At 34.0% G+C, this 23,327-nt stretch overlaps 2 protein-coding genes and 1 long non-coding RNA gene across 10 annotated transcripts in view; 1 reads left to right on the top strand and 2 right to left on the bottom strand.

Annotated features, from left to right (window-relative positions):
• LOC107599366 (rap guanine nucleotide exchange factor 1-like) overlaps positions 1 to 10,709 on the top strand; it is a 44,022-nt gene extending 33,313 nt beyond the window's left edge. For all 8 annotated transcript variants that reach the window (XM_016290934.1, XM_016290937.1, XM_016290935.1 and 5 more), the window contains 11 exons: positions 61 to 136; positions 314 to 398; positions 500 to 592; positions 3,101 to 3,286; positions 3,367 to 3,451; positions 3,570 to 3,664; positions 7,143 to 7,221; positions 7,327 to 7,428; positions 7,562 to 7,659; positions 8,900 to 9,028; positions 10,548 to 10,709. In XM_016290934.1, coding sequence (XP_016146420.1) covers positions 61 to 136; positions 314 to 398; positions 500 to 592; positions 3,101 to 3,286; positions 3,367 to 3,451; positions 3,570 to 3,664; positions 7,143 to 7,221; positions 7,327 to 7,428; positions 7,562 to 7,659; positions 8,900 to 9,028; positions 10,548 to 10,698 — 1,179 coding nt within the window. In that variant the 3' untranslated portion in view covers positions 10,699 to 10,709. The remainder of the gene's footprint in view (positions 1 to 60; positions 137 to 313; positions 399 to 499; positions 593 to 3,100; positions 3,287 to 3,366; positions 3,452 to 3,569; positions 3,665 to 7,142; positions 7,222 to 7,326; positions 7,429 to 7,561; positions 7,660 to 8,899; positions 9,029 to 10,547) is intronic.
• Positions 10,710 to 15,706: 4,997 nt separating this feature from the next.
• Positions 15,707 to 18,853, bottom strand: LOC107599365 (uridine-cytidine kinase 1-like). The gene is made up of 7 exons (XM_016290931.1): positions 18,561 to 18,853; positions 18,035 to 18,194; positions 17,745 to 17,841; positions 17,470 to 17,612; positions 16,834 to 16,928; positions 16,686 to 16,734; positions 15,707 to 16,598 (listed from the first exon to the last, which is right to left on the bottom strand). Exons 1-7 carry the CDS (start codon positions 18,648 to 18,650, stop codon positions 16,399 to 16,401), a joined length of 834 nt encoding a protein of 277 aa, XP_016146417.1. The 5' UTR covers positions 18,651 to 18,853; the 3' UTR covers positions 15,707 to 16,398.
• Positions 18,854 to 19,789: 936 nt separating this feature from the next.
• LOC107599405 (uncharacterized) lies at positions 19,790 to 21,529 on the bottom strand. The gene is made up of 3 exons (XR_001610663.1): positions 21,146 to 21,529; positions 20,928 to 21,045; positions 19,790 to 20,195 (listed from the first exon to the last, which is right to left on the bottom strand). It is a non-coding gene; the product is annotated as an uncharacterized lncRNA (long non-coding RNA).
• Between the last annotated feature and the right edge of the window lie 1,798 nt (positions 21,530 to 23,327).

The raw sequence follows: 23,327 nt of genomic DNA, 5'->3' as shown, positions 1-23,327 counted from the left end.
GGAGCCAAAGTGAGCCGGACTTCAGATGCCTGCAGTAATAATTCTCTCTCTCTCTGATAGAATGATGATGGTCCTGATGTGAGAGCCGGATCTGGTGATATACTGTTAGTTCACGCTACAGAAACAGACCGCAAAGGTAATTCACATGCTTTCTTCATATGAAGCTCGATCAGTCATAATTATTCTGCATTTGTGTGTTTTCTCTTGTAATTTGCCTTTAGCATGACTGATTTATTCTTGCAGTATTTGTGAAATGGAGGTTTGCTGTATATCTTAAGTGTAAATGAATCATATTTGTCTGTTTGTGTTCTAGATTTGGTGTTGTACTGCGAGGCTTTTCTCACCACCTACAGAACCTTCATAACGCCTGAAGACCTCATTAAAAAACTGCACTACAGATATCCTTTCTTCTGTATGGTTTATTTGATCTGTTAGTAGCAGTCAGTCTGTATACGTGTGTGTGTGTGTGTGTGTGTATGTTTTCTTAACTGCGCTGCACATATACTCGTTTCTGTCACAGTCCAGACACCTTTAGGAAGCGTGTCAGTAAAAACACGTTCTTTGTGCTGGTGAGAGTCGTGGATGAACTCTGGTGAGTGAATACTGGGCTAAAACTACTCATAATGAGCTACAGTCAAACTACTAACAAAGGTAGCTAAGTTGAAGCGATTCAAGGACAATATGTTTTAAGTTTATTTTTGCAGTCAAAGCTGGGGACTGGAATAACAAGATCATATGCACGTACAAGTTTGTGTGTGTTTTATTTATTTTTTTATAAATATTTTTATTCAGCAAGGATGCATTAAATAGCTTGAAAATGACAGTAAAGACATTTATAATGTTACAAAAGATTTCTATTTGAAACAAATGCTGTTCTTTTGAACTTTCTAGTCATCAAAGATTCCTGAAACAAATTGTATCGCAGTTTCCACAAAAATATGAAGCAGCACAACTGTTTTCAACATTGATAATAATCAAAGATTTGATCAAGTGTATATACAGGTGCATCTCAATAAATTAGAATGTCGTGGAAAAGTTCATTTATTTCAGTAATTCAACTCAAATTGTGAAACTCGTGTATTAAATCAATTCAATGCACACAGACTGAAGTAGTTTAAGTCTTTGGTTACCAGTCTTAAGTCTTAACATTAAAAGAACCAAAGACTTAAACTACTTCAGTCTGTGTGCATTGAATTTATTTAATACACGAGTTTCACAATTTGAGTTGAATAACTGAAATAAATGAACTTTTCCATGACATTCTAATTTATTGAGATGCACCTGTAATAAATAATAATAATAAATCATATGTTTTTATATATATCAATAATAAATAAATTTATATATATATATATATATATAAAAGCCTTTTTCATTTTGAATAGCTATATTTTATGTACACCGTTAAATATATTTTTGGTCTCTTCTGCTCATTAAGGCTGCATTTATTTGATCAAAAAATAAAGTAAGAACAGAAATATTGTGAAATATTATTACTATTTAAAAGAACTGTTTTCTATTTAATTTTCTATTTCTATTTGAATACAATATTGTAAACTGTAATTTATTCCTGTGATCAAAGCTGGATTTTCAGCTTCATTACTCCAGTCTTCAGTGTCACATGATCCTTCAGAAATCATTCTAATATGCTGATTTGCTGCTCAAGAAACATTTCTGATTATTATCAATGTTGAAAACAGTTGTGCTGCTGAATATTTTTGTAGAACCTGATACATTTTTTTTCAGGATTCTTGGATAAATAGAAAGTTCAAAAGAACAGCATTTATTTGAAATATAAATCTTTTGTAACATTATAAATGCCTTAACTGTCACTTTTGATCAACTGAATGTGACCTTCCTGAGTAAAAGTATTAATTTCTTTCAAAAGCAAACGTTTGAACCAGTGTTAATTTCGTTGACGAATCATTTTCATCATAATGTTCGTCAACTACATTTTTTTCACTGACAACAACGAGACGATAACGAACTAAAACTCTTTTTGAATGACAAAAACTATGACGAAAATATATTGACATTTTCGTCAATTAATAAAAACGAGACGAAAATGTTAGGGCTGGACGAATTGTGAAGAGATTCATTCTATTTCAGAACGAATCTGCTGCATTTTAGGAGGTTAGATGCATACATGAACCGGCGGGACATAAGCTAAAATACACTTGCTGCAAGTCTCATAAAATGTTAAAAAATGTCAATATGTGGGAGTAAGAGAAGAGCAGACATATAGATAAATCTGATGACGCAAGAGAGAACTAACTTTGTTCCGGTTTTCTGAGCGCAGACACTGAAGCACACACACACAGAAAGCGCCTCTCAGCACGCGAGTACTCTTTCGTATTGCATGAACGGAGAATTGCACACAAAATGATGTTGAATTGTCCGTTTTGATGAGTATTCACGTAAACACAGTTGATTACGTCTTAAGTGAACGTAAACAGCAGGGAGAACGTGTATCAGTACATTGCATCCATTGCAGCTGTGCCTTCGGTTTTAAAGGGACAGCAGCCTAATTTGGTTGCTATTGTCCGAGTCATTAAAGTTAATCAAGCAACAAAAGAAAGACAGAAAATCACACACTGCTCTTGACTGAAAAACTTTAGTAGCCTTAAAGATTAATCTAAATGTATTTATAGAAATAAATGTCTGCTTGAAAGAATGAAGAATATGGTAAACAAGTTGCTATAAAGAATGCATAATTAGCCTATATAACATTGGTATTTCATTAATAAATAAATTAATAATTTTAACATAAAGGCATGTTATGTGTCACAGCAGTTAAATCGGTGTCTATCATGATAAAACCTTAATATCAAACCTATATAATGAGTTTGGAAATTTTGGAGAAAAGCTTAATAAATGCATTACACTGTAACTAAACCCATTCGATTTTAGCCGACTAAATTTACTGTACATTTAAAAACTAAAAACAATTCAGATGACTAAAATATGACTAAAACTAAATGGCATTTTAGTCAAAAGACTATGACTAAAACTAAATCAAAATTTGCTGTCAAAATGAACACTGGTTTGAACAGTAGTGTACGTGTGATTGATTGCCCTCTTGGTGTTGTCTGTGTGTCAGTCTGGTGGAGTTGACCGAGGACATCCTGCGGCAGTTGATGGATCTGGTCTTCCGGCTGGTCTGTAATGGAGAGCTGAGTCTGGCGAGGGTCCTGCGAAAGAACATCCTCGATAAAGTGGAACAGAAGAGGCTCCTGCGACACATGCACATGCTGAAACCTCTCGCCGCACGGGGCGTCTCTGCCAGGTAAAGGTCCAGTTTCAGGGGTCATCGGGACGGTTCTCATCTGTGCGGGGTTGTGTGTTTAATTGACTCTTTCTCCAAAGGCCCGGCACGCTGCATGATTTCCGCAGTCATGAGATCGCCGATCAGCTGACGTTGCTGGACGCAGAACTGTTTTACAAGATTGAGGTAACACACATGCTGTTTTACTTGATATAGTAATGGGAAAAAAAGAGTTTTAAGATTTGTGAGTGTAAAAATGTACAAAAGTAATACCTGCTGTTCTCGCTGGCATCTCTTTCTTCAGATTCCTGAGGTGCTGCTTTGGGCGAAGGAACAGAATGAAGAGAAAAGTCAAAATCTGACCCAGTTTACAGAGCACTTTAACAACATGAGCTACTGGTACATATTTACAGATACCTGCTACACCTTCAAAATGACATATGCTTTCTATATATGCATACTGCACACAAACATTTCTCAAAAAAGCATGCTTGTGTGTGATTGGCTGGCTTTACACTCAATTTGCCAGCAAATAAAGTTGTGTACAAGTACAAGGATTACTTATGAGGAAGAGCTAGGGTCTGGAATTGTGCAAATTAATTTTGAAGTTACCTTTTTACTTGTAATTTCCCTTAAACACAATGTAGACATTATGAAATCCATTGTACAGTATTTTTTCCCAAATTCCATTTTTCCTGCTTTAATTTTCTGGATTCCTTTTTAATGGTTAAATGTTAATAATCAAAAAGCATTTTTAAGTGATTGAAATCATGACATGCTTTATTAAAACTTTTATTTTTTTCCCAAATTCTGTTTTCCATTTAATTATTATATATATATTTTTAATTTATAATGGGTTAATGGTTTAATTAAATGTTAATAATCAAAAAGCATGTCTAATTAGTTTAATTCATAAAATAATGTAATAATTTATAAAAGAAAAAAGAAAGAAACAATAATATGTACCCTTTGAAGTTTTATTTTTTTCAGAAATTCTATGTTGTCTTTTGTAATGTTTCTGGATTTAATAATTAAAGTGCCTCTATTATGCCATCTTTAAGGTTCCTAATATTGTTTTGGAGTCTCCTACAATAGGCCTACATGCATGCAAGTTCAAAAAACGCTTTCATTTTCTCAAAATATGCATTTGATATCACCTCATTTCCCAACGATTTGTTCGGAGCGGTTCTAAGATTCAGTCTCTCTGAACCCCGCCTTTCCGTGAGCCTACTCTGCTCTGATTGGTCAGATGTCCCAATCAGATAACAATAACTTTATTTATCGTTTACAACTTTGCAGATCGTTTACATTCACAGACAGCTACATTACACACTGAATGAAGGGCAATATTGGAAATAGCATAATAGGGGCACTTTAATACAAATTTATTATCAAAAATAGTGGTATTCAAATTAAGGCATAAAATATCAACAAATTAATTAATCTTTTAAAATGTCATAAAATGAAAATGAAACAATTTCTTTCATTTTTGGCAAACAAAGTGATGCAAAACAGAGGTTTGTTGTTAAAATTAAAACATGGAAGAAAAATATTCCTTAAAAATATTGATTACTATGAAAAGTATTTTGTAATGTGCAATAGTGATAAATGTCACAATTTCAAGTTAAATGTAACTTTTATTTTGACAGGCTGCCATGAAGACCTTAAAAGTTTGTGTGTGTATATGATATGACGATAGCTTTTATCAAGCTATAACCTTATATTCCAGCCTCATGCCCTACATATTCCCCCATTAGTGCTGTAAAAAAAAAAAAGTCCACATTCGAATGCAAAAACATTGCATTCGAATTTTAGGTCTGCGTCAGCCGTCAGGCAGCCTTATCAGTGGCGCACGAAAGGCGACGACGATATAAGTGTCATTGCATTTGAATGCTTTTGTTAGCCTATCCAGTTGAACCCACTAGATACGGCGCTGCTGCGTTGTTCATTCGATATATTGCGGAAAACGAGAGCATCAGTGTGGAGAAGATGTTGTTTACGTCAAAACTGAAACCAAGCCGTTCACACAGAACACATATTTATCACATTTTCTAGAGGGACATCTATCAGCGTTGCACTCGCGTCTCGCACAAGAGAGCGGCATGTTTAGAAAGCCATGTAAAATGAATGCAAGTTCAACTTTTATAAAAAATGTATGGTGTTTTTCCCCCACCCCACTGTATCTCATGTTTTTAAATGAAGAAAGTAGCCGACTCTTTGTGATTGGTTTTCGGTCCTTTGTATTAAACTATACATACATGCATGGTGCTGGTTTTTTTCCTAATTGTTTAAGCAACTTTTTAAATTATATATGGCTTATAAACATTATTTTGAACATTATGCACTTTTTTTTCAAAGATAGTCGTGTTATTTTATTACGCTCAAAATATGCATTTGATATCACCTCATTTCCCAACGATTTGTTCGGAGCGGTTCTAAGATTCAGTCTCTCTGAACCCCGCCTTTCCGTGAGCCTACTCTGCTCTGATTGGTCAGATGTCCCAATCAGATAACAATAACTTTATTTATCGTTTACAACTTTGCAGATCGTTTACATTCACAGACAGCTACATTACACACTGAATGAAGGGCAATATTGGAAATAGCATAATAGGGGCACTTTAATACAAATTTATTATCAAAAATAGTGGTATTCAAATTAAGGCATAAAATATCAACAAATTAATTAATCTTTTAAAATGTCATAAAATGAAAATGAAACAATTTCTTTCATTTTTGGCAAACAAAGTGATGCAAAACAGAGGTTTGTTGTTAAAATTAAAACATGGAAGAAAAATATTCCTTAAAAATATTGATTACTATGAAAAGTATTTTGTAATGTGCAATAGTGATAAATGTCACAATTTCAAGTTAAATGTAACTTTTATTTTGACAGGCTGCCATGAAGACCTTAAAAGTTTGTGTGTGTATATGATATGACGATAGCTTTTATCAAGCTATAACCTTATATTCCAGCCTCATGCCCTACATATTCCCCCATTAGTGCTGTAAAAAAAAAAAAGTCCACATTCGAATGCAAAAACATTGCATTCGAATTTTAGGTCTGCGTCAGCCGTCAGGCAGCCTTATCAGTGGCGCACGAAATGCGACGACGATATAAGTGTCATTGCATTTGAATGCTTTTGTTAGCCTATCCAGTTGAACCCACTAGATACGGCGCTGCTGCGTTGTTCATTCGATATATTGCGGAAAACGAGAGCATCAGTGTGGAGAAGATGTTGTTTACGTCAAAACTGAAACCAAGCCGTTCACACAGAACACATATTTATCACATTTTCTAGAGGGACATCTATCAGCGTTGCACTCGCGTCTCGCACAAGAGAGCGGCATGTTTAGAAAGCCATGTAAAATGAATGCAAGTTCAACTTTTATAAAAAATGTATGGTGTTTTTCCCCCACCCCACTGTATCTCATGTTTTTAAATGAAGAAAGTAGCCGACTCTTTGTGATTGGTTTTCGGTCCTTTGTATTAAACTATACATACATGCATGGTGCTGGTTTTTTTCCTAATTGTTTAAGCAACTTTTTAAATTATATATGGCTTATAAACATTATTTTGAACATTATGCACTTTTTTTTCAAAGATAGTCGTGTTATTTTATTACGCTTTGAAGAAACGTGCATAATATTTTGCGCAATGCGCCCTCTTGTGTCCTCAGGAGAGAAGCCTAAAGCTTTTTTCCCCCTAACTGAAATGATGCATTTTAAATTCGAATATAATTCGAATTTTGATCATATTTAAGTAGAAAATTCGAATTTAGTTTTTTAGTCATTTTGACAGCCCTACCCCCCCATACTCACTCGATATCTCTGTTATCCATGTGTGTACTCAAATGTAATTCCTCCTGTCCACTAGGGTGCGCTCTATAATCATCCAACAGGAGAAAGCTCAGGACAGAGAGAAACTGCTGCTCAAATTCATCAAAATCATGAAGGTAACTAGAGTAACACACACATATGTGAACATTACACTGTGGGCTGATTCTGAATGCATCACTCTCTATTTTCTGAGTGATTTCATGTTTTTGTCTCGCTCATAGCACTTGCGGAAACTGAATAACTTCAACTCTTATTTGGCGATTCTCTCGGCGCTGGACTCTGCACCAATCAGACGACTGGAATGGCAGAAGCAGACGTCTGAGGTCAGTCACACCAGTCTGACTTCCTTCTCACTGCCAAAACTAACATCATTCAATAGTATCTGATCATATGAAATAGGTAAAGATTGTATATCTAATCTCTTTTTTTTTTTAACCTCTGTCTCTATTTTTGTAGGGTTTGGAAGAGTACTGCACTTTGATTGACAGTTCGTCATCCTTCAGAGCGTACAGAGCGGCGCTAGCAGAAGTGGAGCCTCCATGTATACCATACCTGTGAGTTTGTGTGTCGAACAAACTAAACTGTAGTCAAATAAAATCAGGAGTTGGAAAACAAGCTGAAATGAAAGCATTTCATGCTCATGAAAGACGGCTCTTTCAGCCTCAGACTGCTTACCAAAGGATTGTCTGGCAAAGTCCGCCAGATTTGCAATGTTTGAGAGTCAGAGAAGCAAAAAATCCTATCTTTTACTAAATTTGTGAGGTTCATGACTGAATTTTGACCTGCATAAAACTAAGTGCACCCGTGTTATTTTATGTATTATTATTATAGTAGTTATTATTTATTTAGTCATTCAGCAGACGCTTTTATCCAAAGCGACTTACAAATGAGGACAATAAAAGCAGTCAAAACTAACAAAAGAGCAACAATATATAAGTGCAAATGACAAGTCTCGGTTAGCCTAACACAGTACATGTAGCAAGGTGTATATATATATATATATATATATATTATACACACACACATATACACACACACACAAAGAAAAACAAGTAGATAGAATAGAAAAAATAGAAAGCTAGTGTTTGTTTGTTTTTTGTAGTTTTTTTTTTATAAAAAAGAAGATAAATATAGATAAAGTAGAATTAAAATAGAATAGAAAGTGTTAGAGTTAGAGGGTCAAATAAAAGTGGAACAGTGATATTTATTAATATTTTAAATGTCCCTTTAATTTTTATATTTTAATTGTAGTCGTTTTGTTTTGTGCGTTTGTCATTTTTATTCGCTTTTTAAAATATTTTTATTTAGCTTTAATTTATTTTTATTTGAGTCATTTTTAGTAATTGTATTACTTCAACAAATGTATTTCAGTTAGTTGCCAAGGCAACATTTCTAATTTAAGTTTAAGTTTTGCGTTTTATTTTTCAACTTTATTTTATTTAATCTTCATTTTATTTACCGAAAATTATTTTTAATAGTTTTTGTTAGCAATAACAAACACTGACATGCACATCTGCTGAATTTCAACAAAAATGCCTTTATTAAATAAAACTAAACGGTAACTCATTTCACTGCTGAAAATAAAAAAATAACTAAAATATTTCATGCTAATTAAATATGTATTATTAAAAATAAACATTCAAAACTGTGTTAATCTGGTGTATATTTGAGATATATATATATATATATATATATATATATATATATAGTACACCCACACACACGACTTTTATTGATAATTGTTTAATGTTCCATGTTTTAGTTTTGCTAATAATGTTTTTTTTTCCCTAACAGGGGTTTGATCCTACAGGACCTGACGTTCGTTCACCTCGGAAACCCGGATTTTATTGACGGTAAAGTGAATTTCTCCAAGCGCTGGCAACAGTTCAACATTCTGGACAGCATGAGACGCTTCCAGCAAGTGTGAGTAATGGCTGGCCTGAAACCCAGCGTTTGACGAGCATGAGATTAGATTACACAAGCTGCAGTCCAAAAGTCTGGTGTAGACTTCACTTGAACTGATTTGTAGAATGAAGCAACGAGGCTTGAAAAGCTGTGTTCAAATCAAACATCACTCATCTGTTTCCACCACGTAAGAAGAAAAAGTTTCATTAAGCATAATTATGGCATAAAGAGTCATTTTGAGATGAAAAGTTGAAATTATGACAAAAAACACAATTATGTGTTATGTATATATATACTGTATATATATATATATATATTTATGACAAAGTCAACATAAAAAGTCTAAATTATGACAAACATTGTCAAAAAGTCAAAGATACTGAGAGACTGTGGGTTATTATGAGATAAAATGTTGAAATTGACAAAAGTTATGACAGTCGTTACAAAATTATGACAGTCATATTTATTATGACAAGTCACAATAGGTGACATAAAAAGTCAAAATTACGACAAAAAAAATAATTATGTCGTATAAAGTTGAAATTATGAGATACTGAGTCATTATGAGATAAAAAGTAAATTGTCAAAAACAATTATGAGAGACATATGGACCACAAAACCATCATAAGGGTCAATTTGTTTGTTAGGATAGGACAATATTTGGCTGAGATACAACTATTTGAAAATCTGGAATCTGAGGGTGCAAAAAAATCTAAATATTGAGAAAATTGCTTAGCAATGCATATTACTAATGATAATACACTTTTGATATATTTATGGTAGGAAATTAACAAAATATCTTCATGGAACATGATCTTTACTTAATATCCTAATGATTTTTGGCATAAAAGAAAAATCGATAATTTTGACCCATACAATGTTTTTTTTGGCTATTGCTACAAATATACCTGTGCTACTTATGACTGGTTTTGTGCTCCAGGGTCACATATATATTTATTATGACAAAATCAACTTAAAAAGTCTAAATTATGACAAATAAAATTGATGTAATTAGTCAAAATTAGATATACTGTGGGTCATTATGATGTTGAAGTTATGACAAAAAACAAACTTATGACTTTCATAAATATGACAAGTCAAAATTGACATACTAAGTCATTATGAAATAAACCGTCATAATTATGACAAAAGAACAGTAATGACAAAGTCATATTTATTATGACAGTCGTAATTATGACAAGTCAACATTGACACAATTATGACCGTCATGATTGACAAAAAGTCATAATTATGACAAACAATTATGAGATACTAAGTCATTATGAGATAGAAATTCATACTTCTGGTTTATCAATTTTTCAATGCAGAATTTTTTTAGAGCTGATTAATTAAGTAAGATTGTAAGATTATTTCATGTGTAAGTCATTAATGCATGTTAATATGAATTATTATATGATGTTTTTAATTTATTAATAATGTTTAATTTAATATACATTTCATATATCAGTTGCTGATTTCACTAGTAACTGATTTAAAAATTGGTTCAATTATAAATTTTTCTCTTTTGTCATTTTAGACACTACGAACTGAAACGGAACGAAGACATCGTCTCGTTTTTCAACGACTTTAGCGATCACCTGGCGGAGGAGGCGTTATGGGAGCTCTCGCTCAAGATCAAACCACGAAACATCTCGCGCCGCAGGACAGAGCGAGAGGAGAAGACCTAGATCCTGAAATCTAGAACAGGGGTTTGATCCTACAGGACCTGACGTTCGTTCACCTCGGAAACCCGGATTTTATTGACGGTAAAGTGAATTTCTCCAAGCGCTGGCAACAGTTCAACATTCTGGACAGCATGAGACGCTTCCAGCAAGTGTGAGTAATGGCTGGCCTGAAACCCAGCGTTTGACGAGCATGAGATTAGATTACACAAGCTGCAGTCCAAAAGTCTGGTGTAGACTTCACTTGAACTGATTTGTAGAATGAAGCAACGAGGCTTGAAAAGCTGTGTTCAAATCAAACATCACTCATCTGTTTCCACCACGTAAGAAGAAAAAGTTTCATTAAGCATAATTATGGCATAAAGAGTCATTTTGAGATGAAAAGTTGAAATTATGACAAAAAACACAATTATGTGTTATGTATATATATACTGTATATATATATATATATATATTTATGACAAAGTCAACATAAAAAGTCTAAATTATGACAAACATTGTCAAAAAGTCAAAGATACTGAGAGACTGTGGGTTATTATGAGATAAAATGTTGAAATTGACAAAAGTTATGACAGTCGTTACAAAATTATGACAGTCATATTTATTATGACAAGTCACAATAAGTGACATAAAAAGTCAAAATTACGACAAAAAAAATAATTATGTCGTATAAAGTTGAAATTATGAGATACTGAGTCATTATGAGATAAAAAGTAAATTGTCAAAAACAATTATGAGAGACATATGGACCACAAAACCATCATAAGGGTCAATTTGTTTGTTAGGATAGGACAATATTTGGCTGAGATACAACTATTTGAAAATCTGGAATCTGAGGGTGCAAAAAAATCTAAATATTGAGAAAATTGCTTAGCAATGCATATTACTAATGATAATACACTTTTGATATATTTATGGTAGGAAATTAACAAAATATCTTCATGGAACATGATCTTTACTTAATATCCTAATGATTTTTGGCATAAAAGAAAAATCGATAATTTTGACCCATACAATGTTTTTTTTGGCTATTGCTACAAATATACCTGTGCTACTTATGACTGGTTTTGTGCTCCAGGGTCACATATATATTTATTATGACAAAATCAACTTAAAAAGTCTAAATTATGACAAATAAAATTGATGTAATTAGTCAAAATTAGATATACTGTGGGTCATTATGATGTTGAAGTTATGACAAAAAACAAACTTATGACTTTCATAAATATGACAAGTCAAAATTGACATACTAAGTCATTATGAAATAAACCGTCATAATTATGACAAAAGAACAGTAATGACAAAGTCATATTTATTATGACAGTCGTAATTATGACAAGTCAACATTGACACAATTATGACCGTCATGATTGACAAAAAGTCATAATTATGACAAACAATTATGAGATACTAAGTCATTATGAGATAGAAATTCATACTTCTGGTTTATCAATTTTTCAATGCAGAATTTTTTTAGAGCTGATTAATTAAGTAAGATTGTAAGATTATTTCATGTGTAAGTCATTAATGCATGTTAATATGAATTATTATATGATGTTTTTAATTTATTAATAATGTTTAATTTAATATACATTTCATATATCAGTTGCTGATTTCACTAGCAACTGATTTAAAAATTGGTTCAGTTATACATTTTTCTCTTTTGTCATTTTAGACACTACGAACTGAAACGGAACGAAGACATCGTCTCGTTCTTCAACGACTTTAGCGATCACCTGGCGGAGGAGGCGTTATGGGAGCTCTCGCTCAAGATCAAACCACGAAACATCTCGCGCCGCAGGACAGAGCGAGAGGAGAAGACCTAGATCCTGAAATCTAGAACCTCAGAGACAATTTACGGTGAGACCTGAACCTCCTGCAGAACCTTGGGAACCCACCCTAGAGTTCTTAATCCGGTTCTGGAGCTGAACCGAGACACGCAAGCTCCTATTTGCACCAATAAACTGAGACATTGGCAGTATTTTTTCCCTGACTGTTGACTTTAAAAATTCACGAGGGGAATCCTAATTCAGTATAGATACGCACTCGCGCTCGCACACAGGGCTGGAGAGGACCCCAATGCTGTGATATAAAGCTAAATCATTATAAATTGCTATGTTTGCGTGTGTCTATGTGTGGCTGTACAGAAAGACACACTCTAAGAGGGCTTGGTTCATTTGATATTAATACACTGTGCCTGATGGAGTGAGTTCGTGTTAGTTTGTCCCGCTCGGACGTACCATCTGACCTTCCAAAGGTCTGATTCGCCCGTTTGGAGCTGTGCAACTGGGTCGATTGGGAAACATGTGTGCAATCCTATAAGCGTTTTATAAGGAATATTCGCTGATCTGTTGAAATGATTATGTTTTGACAGATGCAGTGAGTAATTGACTATATAGAATATATTCATTTGAAAATTAAAGAATGAACTGGACGTTTGGACTCATTTTTCATGTCGTCTTGCAATATTGTTTTGTGTGTGACCATGTGCAACCCTCATCACAACTGTTTACCCCCTCACAACGCTGACAGCCCCTCGAATCCCATGAAAACCCTCAAGGACGTGTGCTTTTTTTGACTTAAAAAAAAAAAGAAGAAAAATTTGCATTGTGACATTATTTTCACAACTATTCCTTTTCATGCACATTTCTTTCTCGTCCCAATTCTCAGTAGCTTGCAAAATGCAAAAAAATACATTAATTAAAAAAATTCAAAAAATACGTTAATATAAAAATAGATTCATTTAAATTCAATTAAATAGCAAAGTGCATTCATACGGTACAAACATAATATTGAATTAAATGTATGCTAATTTGAAGGGGAAAATGGGTCACGTTCATAAAACAAAAACAACAAATTTTTCATAAGTTTACGTGAGAATGGCTTATGAAAGATTTAAACAGAAAATCATTAAATTGTTCAATACATAAGAAAAGCTTTAAGAAAATTGTTCATGCTTTATGAATAAGGCTCAAAATTTAGATATATGCTCAGTTGTCATGAATATAGTGTCTTAATGGCTTTTTTTCCTTTATCCAAAATTAATTTATAATTTTATAATTGATTATTGCAAAAAACTACTTTAACATTTACCTGTGCGGACTATGATGTCACACAGAGGGGCGGGGCTCAGTGTTGCCTGGTGACGAGCGGTTTGACAGTGTGCCTGTGGAGGCTTTTGTTTCTTTTGGGATGTGTATGATATGTTCTGTGTATATGTACATGTACAGATGTGATGTATAATCTCTCATCATGTAGAGGGCAGTTACGAGGAAATATATTTTCAAACCAATTGAGTCGTACACTAAAATAACATTGAGGCAAAAAACTCGAGGACTGAATATGCTGTGATCTCTGGGCACCAGAGAGCGCTCTGTGTGTGTGTGTGTGTGTATATATGTGTGAATGTGGCTTTTCTACAGAACGTTGTTATTCATAAATGGGAGAAGGGAAGCTGAAGCCGCTTTCTTCAGTGTGTGTGTGTGTGTGTGTGTGAGTGTGTGTGAGTGAGTGCGGCGTCTGTGATGTTTACTGCCTTCTGGGAATTTATTTCCTGTTACACCTATAACATCCTGCATATTCAACCACCAATAAAACGGCTCTCTTTGTATTGTCTTTGAATTTTTCCAACACTATATTTAGCATGTTTACACCTACAAAAAAGGGCCATACTACTGCCATTACCAAAGAAATTAGTACTTTTATTCAGCAAGGATGCATTAAATTGATCAAAAATGGCAATAAATGCATTTATGTTACAAAAGATTTCGATTTCAAATAAACGCTGTTGTTTTGAACTTACCGTTCATCAAAGAATCCTGTAAAAATGTATCATGATTTCCACAAAAATATTGTGCAGCACAACTGTTTTCAACATTGATAACAATCAGAAATGTTTCTTGAGCAGCAAATCAGCATATTAGAATGATTTCTGAAGATCATGTGACACTGAAGACTGGAGTAATGATGCTGAAAATTCAGCTTTGATCACAGAAATAAATTACATTTTAACATATATATTCAAATAGAAAGATATTTAAAATTGTAATATTTCATAATATAATTATTATTTTTTTTATCAAATAAATGCAGCCTTGGTGACTTTCAAAAACATCCTGACCCCAGACTAGTGAACAGTACTGTATTTTGTAGTAATATGCAAATATCATGGTCATTGCTTTTAGATATGTTACCATGATTTTCTTTGTGTATGTTTTTTTGGATATTCAGAATCATACTATGGTAGAATATTACCTCATAGATACCATGTTTCTTGGGCAAATACAATGGTGTAAATGAACATTAGTCATTCAAGTACCACAGTAGTTACATGTTTTACTATGGTACATCACCTATTATGAAAAGCGATGTACAAATAAACATGAAAATGAAATGACTTTTTTTTTTTTATAAAACAATGTGAAAAAAAATTAGACGTCAAGTCACGTAAGCATGTTTTCTTTATTTCAAAAAGGTTTGTACAAGAAAAATGCAAAACCTGTTTACAAATGAACCATTTTATCATATTTACATTTAGAAACAAATTACAGAGTGAGGTGAACAACATATATTATACAGAACATAAAAACATCCTGACCCCAGACTAGTGAACAGTACTGTATTTTGTAGTAATATGCAAATATCATGGTCATTGCTTTTAGATATGTTACCATGATTTTCTTTGTGTATGTTTTTTTGGATATTCAGAATCATACTATGGTAGAATATTACCTCATAGATAACACCGTGTTTCTTGGACAAATACAATGGTGTAAATGAACATTAGTCATTCAAGTACCACAGTAGTTACATGTTTTACTATGGTACATCACCTATTTTGAAAAGCGATGTACAAATAAACATGAAAATGAAATGACTTTTTTTTTTTATAAAACAATGTAAAAAAAAAATTAGACGTCAAGTCACGTAAGCATGTTTTCTTTAATATTTCAAAAAGGTTTGTACAAGAAAAATGCAAAACCTGTTTACAAATGAACCATTTTATCATATTTACATTTAGAAACAAATTACAGAGTGAGGTGAACAACATATACAGAACATTAAAAATAGCCACATCAGTGATAGTGAGATTAATATTTTAAATACTAAACTATTGCTATAATTCACTAGAAGTATTTTACTTCATCTATTTCATGTCTTATCCTGACCAAACAAGAGTTTATGATCTAGACAAGGCAGCACTGAAACTTTATTTCAGGTGTTTAAAATGCCATTATACTTGACAATAGTAACAAAACAAGTTGACTTTTTTATTCTATAGGTGTAAGTAACAGTTTTAGAGTGGTGAAATTATAACCTTATGAGACGGATCAGGCAGTGAAATACAGACTGGACTGTTTGTGTTGAGTTTACCCTGTTATAGGTACCGACTGTTATTAGAAACATATGAGTAGAGATTAATCTGATTAGCATCTGACAAGTAATGTAGGACTATTTTATATATACAGCACAGTTCCTCTTTGAGAAAGATGTGACTACAGGTTAAAGGTCACGCTAAGGGTCAGATGACTCCGATAAGAAGCAGAAGGCATTCTTAAAGGAATAGTTCACCAAAAAATTAAAAAATATTCCTTTAAATTCTGAGCCTGACAGAGTTTGCGTGTTGGAAGCATGCAGAAAAATTCAAGCGTTTAGGTTTTTTGATTGTATGACTCTCTTTAGTGTGTGTGTGTGTGTGTGTGTGTGTTAATGTGGTCGTGTGCTGGGCTCCAGTAGGGGGCGTTTCACTGGGACAATCCCGCCTCCGTTAGATTTCTTGCTGTGTTCAGCCACGCCCCTCTTTAGACTCCGCCCGTGGGCGTGTCCATTGACAGAACCCCTCTGCCATTTGCAGATGTCACCGTTGAGGATGTCCTGAATATGCTGCACAATCAGGTTTATTGCCACTAAAGAAGATTTAAGAGACAAAAGAAAAGGAACAGTTTTGAAAAGCAAGGCTTATTTTTGAATATGTATTGCCTTTTGATATTTACCCATGTTGTCAACTCCACGCGGTATTATGACATCTGCATATTTCTTGGTCTGAGAGGTTGGGGAGAGATTTCAGATGTCGTGAATGCATCGTATTACTATAGCACAACTCTCAAATGTCATTTCGGCTTTTGCTGTGTGTTTTCTCACCGGAAGGCAGAACTCTTCAAAAGCTGGTTTAACAAACGTGGTGTACTGCGTGAGAATCTGTTCCAGATCTCGACCTCTTCTCATGTCGCGCAGAACTAAACGCATGATGAACACACTGTTAGGGTAATTATTCTAATATTTTATGTTTCCATAAATACAAATGAAACATTTCATTTCGGCTGAAAACTAAAACCGATGAAAAGTTCGGGGACTGTAATATTAGTAGGATTATATTTTTCCATGTAGTTTAAGTTCCTCTAATAAGTTTTGCCAATTTAAAATGTATTTTTTTAAATGTATTGAAGCTTTTTTAACTCTTAAGATGTACTATTTTTGTAACTATAATGAGAATAGATATTAGAATTTTAAACTGGATATACAATTGTATATATGAAATTGAAATGTGTATGTGAAATAAAAACAAAACTGGAAAGAGCAAAACCTGAACCTATTTCGCTGTCATTTAAAATATTTAAAAGTTATATATATATATATATTTTTTTTTTTTGCAATCATTTGAAAATGCAAAAAAACAAAACTTGCTATAAACACTAGATGAAAATGTGAAATGTGTATTTTATATTATATAACATAAAAAGACACAAGAGTTTGCTTTAACTATAATTTGTGCATTACCTCTGCGAGACAGGCGTACATCTGAGTCTGTGTCCACAAACAGTTTCATGTGGAACATGTCTCTGACTTCCTGTGTGTAGAACACCAGAATCCCCTCAAACAGCACCACATCAGCGGGATACACACATATCTTCTCTGGCAGCCTACACACACACACACACACACACACGATTGACAGTCTGTTCTCAGACAACCACACGCTATCAAAGTACATGTGAAGAGAGAGCGTGTCAGTGCTTTACGTGTCATTATGAGGGAAAAGCGTGTCTTATTGCCTGGAATGAGTGACGAAGTCATATGTAGGAACCTCCACCACCTTTCCTTCTACGATGTCTTTCAGCGTCTGACACATTAACTCCGTATCAAACGCATCTGAGAGAGAGAAAACATACTAGTGCATTGAAAAATGGCATTTAATGACCCCCCCGTGTCGTTCAAGATCTGTTTTCCTGACCTTCTCGCAGTGGTTTTGTGTTTTATGGGCATAAAGATCAAACCACATGAGCGTGAGTAAATGATGACAGCATTTTTATTCATGGGCGAATCATTTCCAATTGTTTTTTACCTGGATGGTCAAAGTTGTACTGGCCTTTCAAAGCTTTGGCCTTCTGTTCTAGAGTGAGAACCCGGTAGAAACTGTCCTGGCTGACGATAGTGACCTTCCTCTGGTGATGATCCACCTTATTCTGACCCAACAGCTCCATGATTTTTGCGCACACTGTGGACTGACAGGAGAAAAACAGCAGTTAATGACCTGGACTGACAATCTGGCTTGCAATTGCATCAGCCTGAATATCATTACAGATACTGTTACAAGTGACACTAGATTTTAAGGGCCTGTTGCTATTGCTATATGAATTATTAACACGTTCTTTCTCTATAATTACATTTTGCATGCTGTTTTCTTGTGCATTTGATAGATTTTGATTTAACCTGCATGCATTTCACTTAAATGCAAACATGCACTATATATTTAAGGCACAAAAGAGGTGCATGTTGACTGTGACTTATCGAAGAGACAACATTTGTAGGTTTGCATGCATATAACAGCAGTATGCATCAGTTTCCATCATGCATGTAGTGTGTTGTACCTTTCCGCTGGCCGTTCCTCCGCTCACCCCGATCAGGAAAGGACTGTGCCGCGGCCGCTCGGGTTCACGCAGCAGTCCGGCTGAGTTCATGCTGGTACAGCAACAAAACCAGCGCTTTCTTCAAGTATGGAGTGCGGCTGAATGCATAAACTCTTTCTTTAGATGATCGGGCATGTGTCTGGGCGGCGTGTGCTCGATTTCCGCCTGGTTTCACTATCAGCCACGGCCGATTAATACTCCAGCGTTACTGTACGTAGTTAGTAAATGTTCATGGGGCATTTCTGTTCCTCCAGGGGCGCTCAGTGACTCGGAAAGCCGAGTCCCCATTGAGGCTCATTCAAATCTCTTGATGTTTTTTGCCTTACTGGAGACATTTGTAGATTAGAAAGTATCATCTTTTAAATCTACAAACGCCTGAGATTGATTCGTGACATGTAAGTGCAAACCGCTTCAGTAGAATGCTGTTTTAAAGCAGCGTGTCTAGCAACTGCAAACGATTGTGAGTGGTCCGTTTAGCGCAGCGCTGAGAAAAGTAACTGTTGTCATGTGACCCACTCTGTCTATGCGACGCTTCTTTAGGGTTCTAGACAATAATTTTACAATTGAGTAATGATATTGAGAAACTTTAAAATATGCTGAACTGAGAATAGATTGTGTAGAACTGAAGGAGGAATTTTTTTTTTTTATCCTAACCGTTAAGCCCCGCCCATCGTCAGATCCCTGATTCTGCTGATTGCCATTCTACCGGATTTTTCTATTTATACGCTGTCGCTTTTGAACGTGACTGCGTCACAGCACGCTACGCAAACTCCACGAAACTTGTAAAGTCACCGCTTCGAAGAAAGTTTCTCTTATTTTGGAATTGGGTTCATTGCAGTGTTTTGGTTTCACTTTTCTAATTTCGTAAAAAAGAAATTATTCCCAAACGTCTATTTTATTTTTTTATAGAGAGCCTTTCATTTTAAGTTTATACTTATTTTATTACTATTCATTGCCAAATTATATTATTATTATTATTTAATGAAAAAAAAAAAAAATTTCAGAAAGAGAGAGACGAATGTCCCTCTTCAAATGTTTATGTTTGCTTGTTTTTTATTCGGTTTTTTAAACAATGAACAAACATTATTTCCCTTTAATTGAAAGTTAAATTTTTAATATTTATTTTTTATTTATTTAGTCATTTATCAGGCGCTTTTATCCAAAGCGGCTTACAAATGAGGACAACAGATATAACAAAAATAAAACAAATACATTAATATATACGTATGTAACTCGTGAACAGCGTAAAAGTGTTGCAAAAACTATTGATTTGGTTGCATTCATGCAGTTGAAAATATCAAAGGGCATTCAAGTGAAAATGTTGCAGTGACCACAAGGGGGAGCCAAACACTTAAAAACAACTACTCCAAAGTGATCAGATTATTAAAAATATCACAATAATAAATGTCCAGTGATGCAGTTGACAATGTCAGTCATGTTTTGTCTGAATCATCGCTCAGATGTGGTGGTTTCTGTTCATCTGGATTATTTCTCGATGCCTCTTTTATTGATTCCTCTGCAACAATTTCCAGGGCCTCGTTTTCTTGAACTCTTCGCACTGATTCTCCTTCAGCAGCCAGGATCTCCTCTATGTTTCTATGGCAACACAGAACATACAGCAGTCAACTTCTCAGTGAAGTTTTGGTCATAATGCTTTAAAGCGGGTATTTTCAAACGGGGGGCCTGCAGGGGGCTGCAATGGAGTGCTTGGGGGTCCGTGGAAAAGTTATAAACAAACATTTATACAAATAAATAATTGGGAAAAAATCTATTAAATAAATTAAAACATAAAAAATTGAATTATTAAAATTAATATACATTTAAACATTAGATAAAATATACATAAACATTTGATAAAACGAAAAATAATTTTTATATGTATAATTCATTTTTTGGAAAAATACACTTTAATCATTGTATACGGGGTTTTTAAAACTGGGATCTGTGGAAAAGTTTAGAGAAAAACAATATACAAATAAAATAATAATAAAAAATATTAAATAAAAATTGATAAAAATTAATAATTGTACAAATTAAAATGATTAAAGCATATTAAAATAATAAGAAGATTAGATTTAAATAAATAAACCGTACATCTAGCAGGGGGGGGGGGGGAATATTATTCTATTAATAAACTGTAATAGAAATATTTTCCAAAATAAAATTTCACATTTATAATTAGTCATTTTTCACAGTATAAACTGGGCCTTTCTTAATGTAAATAAATGTATTATAATAGAATGCTTTTTCAGTTGTAGGATGGGGGTCCCTCACATCTAAAAATGTTTTTTTAATTGTAATAATGTTCTTGCAGGAGAACATCCACACCTTTTCCCCTCCACTGCAGGTGATCTGCGACCACGTGGTGGTGCTTACATCCGGGACAAGTTACTATGACAACACCCCTGTGATAGGCCAGCTTGGATATAGTCTTCATAGAGCACACCTAGAGACCAAATATACTATTAAATGACTGAACGTGACCCAAGCAGTCAAAAGTTCCTCTAAAGAAGAAGGTAAACACTGACAGAAGAGCATCATCTTACTTTGCAGGTGATAGTGTGTTGACTGCAGCTGTCCTGCACACAGAAGAGGAGAAGCTCCTGCAGAAACTCAGTCCGCCTCTGTGTGACACAGCAGACCCCAGTAACGAGTCAGTGAGGTATAAAGAGCTGTTCGCAGCTCGTTTCTGTGCCTCCTCGTGCTCGCTTCTAGCTGTACGTGATGAAAGACTTCCCGCACCGCGTGATCTGGGTATTCTCGGTCTGAATAAAAAGAAACACAATCGAGAGGACATTACCGAAATGTTACCGAGCAAACTGTTCTTTATAAACACACGCAATATCGTTACTGACGCTTAAATATCACACTTGTCGCATCCGAGTTGAATCACTCGTCGCTTGCCGATGACGACAGAGACGCATCGAAGCCCCGCCCATCTTGTTTCTTCGTCGTCTGTTTACATTTATATTTACATTTAGTCATTTTAGTTTGCTACCCCTTGTAAGAACTTACTATTCTATAAATGCTTTTACTGTTATTTTTTATTTTAATTTATTTATATATTTTATTTTGTATCCTTTTCTGTTCTTCATTGCTCTTCATGATTGTACATTTAATGTAAAACTTCACTGTTACATATTGTAATTGCAACTATGTCTGCCTTTGAGAATTGTTAATTGTTAATATTGTTTATTCAATGCCTATTTTGAATGTACATTTATTTACTTAATATAAAAAAAATAAAAAAAAATTAGTCATTTAGCAGATGCTTTTATCCAAAGCGACTTACAAATGAGGACAATAAAAGCAGTCACAACTAACAAAAGAGCAATAATATATAAGTGCAAATGACAAGTCTCGGTTAGCCTATATGGAGGACCAAACCTGCAGAAATTAAAAATAAATAAATACACGTGTTCTTGTTTAAATACGTATATAAATAATTAAACGTGTGATGAAATATAAGCAAATAAATCAAATAAATTGGTGGCCAAATGGAAAATGTTTAAGGAAATGCTAAACTCATCCTAGCTGTTTTCTTTTAATCACTCATTTGTTTTTCCTCTGCACAACATGCTAATGAGAGGGTGTCAACCATAGACATATAAATACTGAATTTACAGTTTATTTTAATAAATATCCAAATTCTAAAAGGTTTGCATTATAACTGAGAACTACAAGATAGATAGAAGATATTTGAAGATTGCTGGTAATCAAACAGTTGGTGGTTGCTTCTATAGCAGGAAAAAATACTATGTGAATCAATGGCAACCACCAACTGTTTGATTACCAGCAATCTTCAAATATCTTCTTTTGTGTTCAACTCATACAGGTTTGGAACGACATGAGGGTGAGTAAGTGATGACAGAATTTTCATTTTTGATCATCCCTTTAATCATCTAATTCTCACATTTGTATACATGTAATATAATGACATGACAATGTGATAGTTGTTAAAATGATTAGGTTGTTGCGGGTGAGACTGTAACATGTCCTCTGTTTTTTTACTTAATTCATTAATTCATTTCATTTTTATTTGTTCATTTATTTCATGTTGATATAGATATATGGTGCATATATATATGACTTATATGTATGCATTCACCATATTAGTGAATACAGGACATTTATGATGACATAGTAGCTTTGTTATTCAACAGTTGTGGCTCTTCTTGACTTCCCCCACATCTTGCCACAGTTTCTTCAGTTACAATAAACGACCTTCATCGCAGAAGGATAGTCTGCAGCGTCGGTCACGCCCGCTCGCGCTGTATCAGCGCTGCTCCGGCCAACGCGCCGCAGTACAAATCCTACTATGGCGAAGATCGGGCTCATGAATATTAAGTGACCCACGCTGACGTTGCTTAGTAACGTTGTCGCAGAGTCCGGCACGTAACCTAATTAAATAATCATTATTACAGCCTTCAAATGGAATGCAGATGTGCATGCTGGGTATTTATTTTGTTTAATGTTGGAAAAGTCACTACAGAAAGGGAAAATACTTAATAACATTTTAAACAGATCATTAAAGAAGAGGACCATACAATTCAATTGTTCTTCGATTATAGATTATAAAATAAAATAATATAATATATCAAATTCAATTAAAAATGTTTTGTTTTACATATTGTATGTTATAAAATATAGTTGCGTTTTATAAAATAAATATTCTGGTAATAATAAAGGAAATATCACACACTAACAAAAATATATTTGAAGATATAT

Source organism: Sinocyclocheilus grahami, unplaced genomic scaffold, assembly GCF_001515645.1.
Source record: "Sinocyclocheilus grahami isolate Dianchi unplaced genomic scaffold, SAMN03320097.WGS_v1.1 scaffold265.1, whole genome shotgun sequence".
NCBI lineage: Eukaryota > Metazoa > Chordata > Actinopteri > Cypriniformes > Cyprinidae > Sinocyclocheilus > Sinocyclocheilus grahami.
Note: the sequence above shows the minus strand (reverse complement) of the source record. Positions and strands in the feature narration are given on the sequence as shown.

Coding starts and splice junctions, on each gene's coding strand:
- LOC107599365 (XM_016290931.1), bottom strand. CDS start 18,650: ATGAACTCAGCCGGACTGCTGCGTGAACCCGAGCGGCCGCGGCACAGT. Junction 17,842..18,034: donor GTACAACTTTGACCATCCAG/GTAAAAAACAAT, acceptor TCTCTCTCTCAG/ATGCGTTTGATACGGAGTTA. Junction 17,613..17,744: donor GACTTCGTCACTCATTCCAG/GCAATAAGACAC, acceptor GTGTGTGTGTAG/GCTGCCAGAGAAGATATGTG.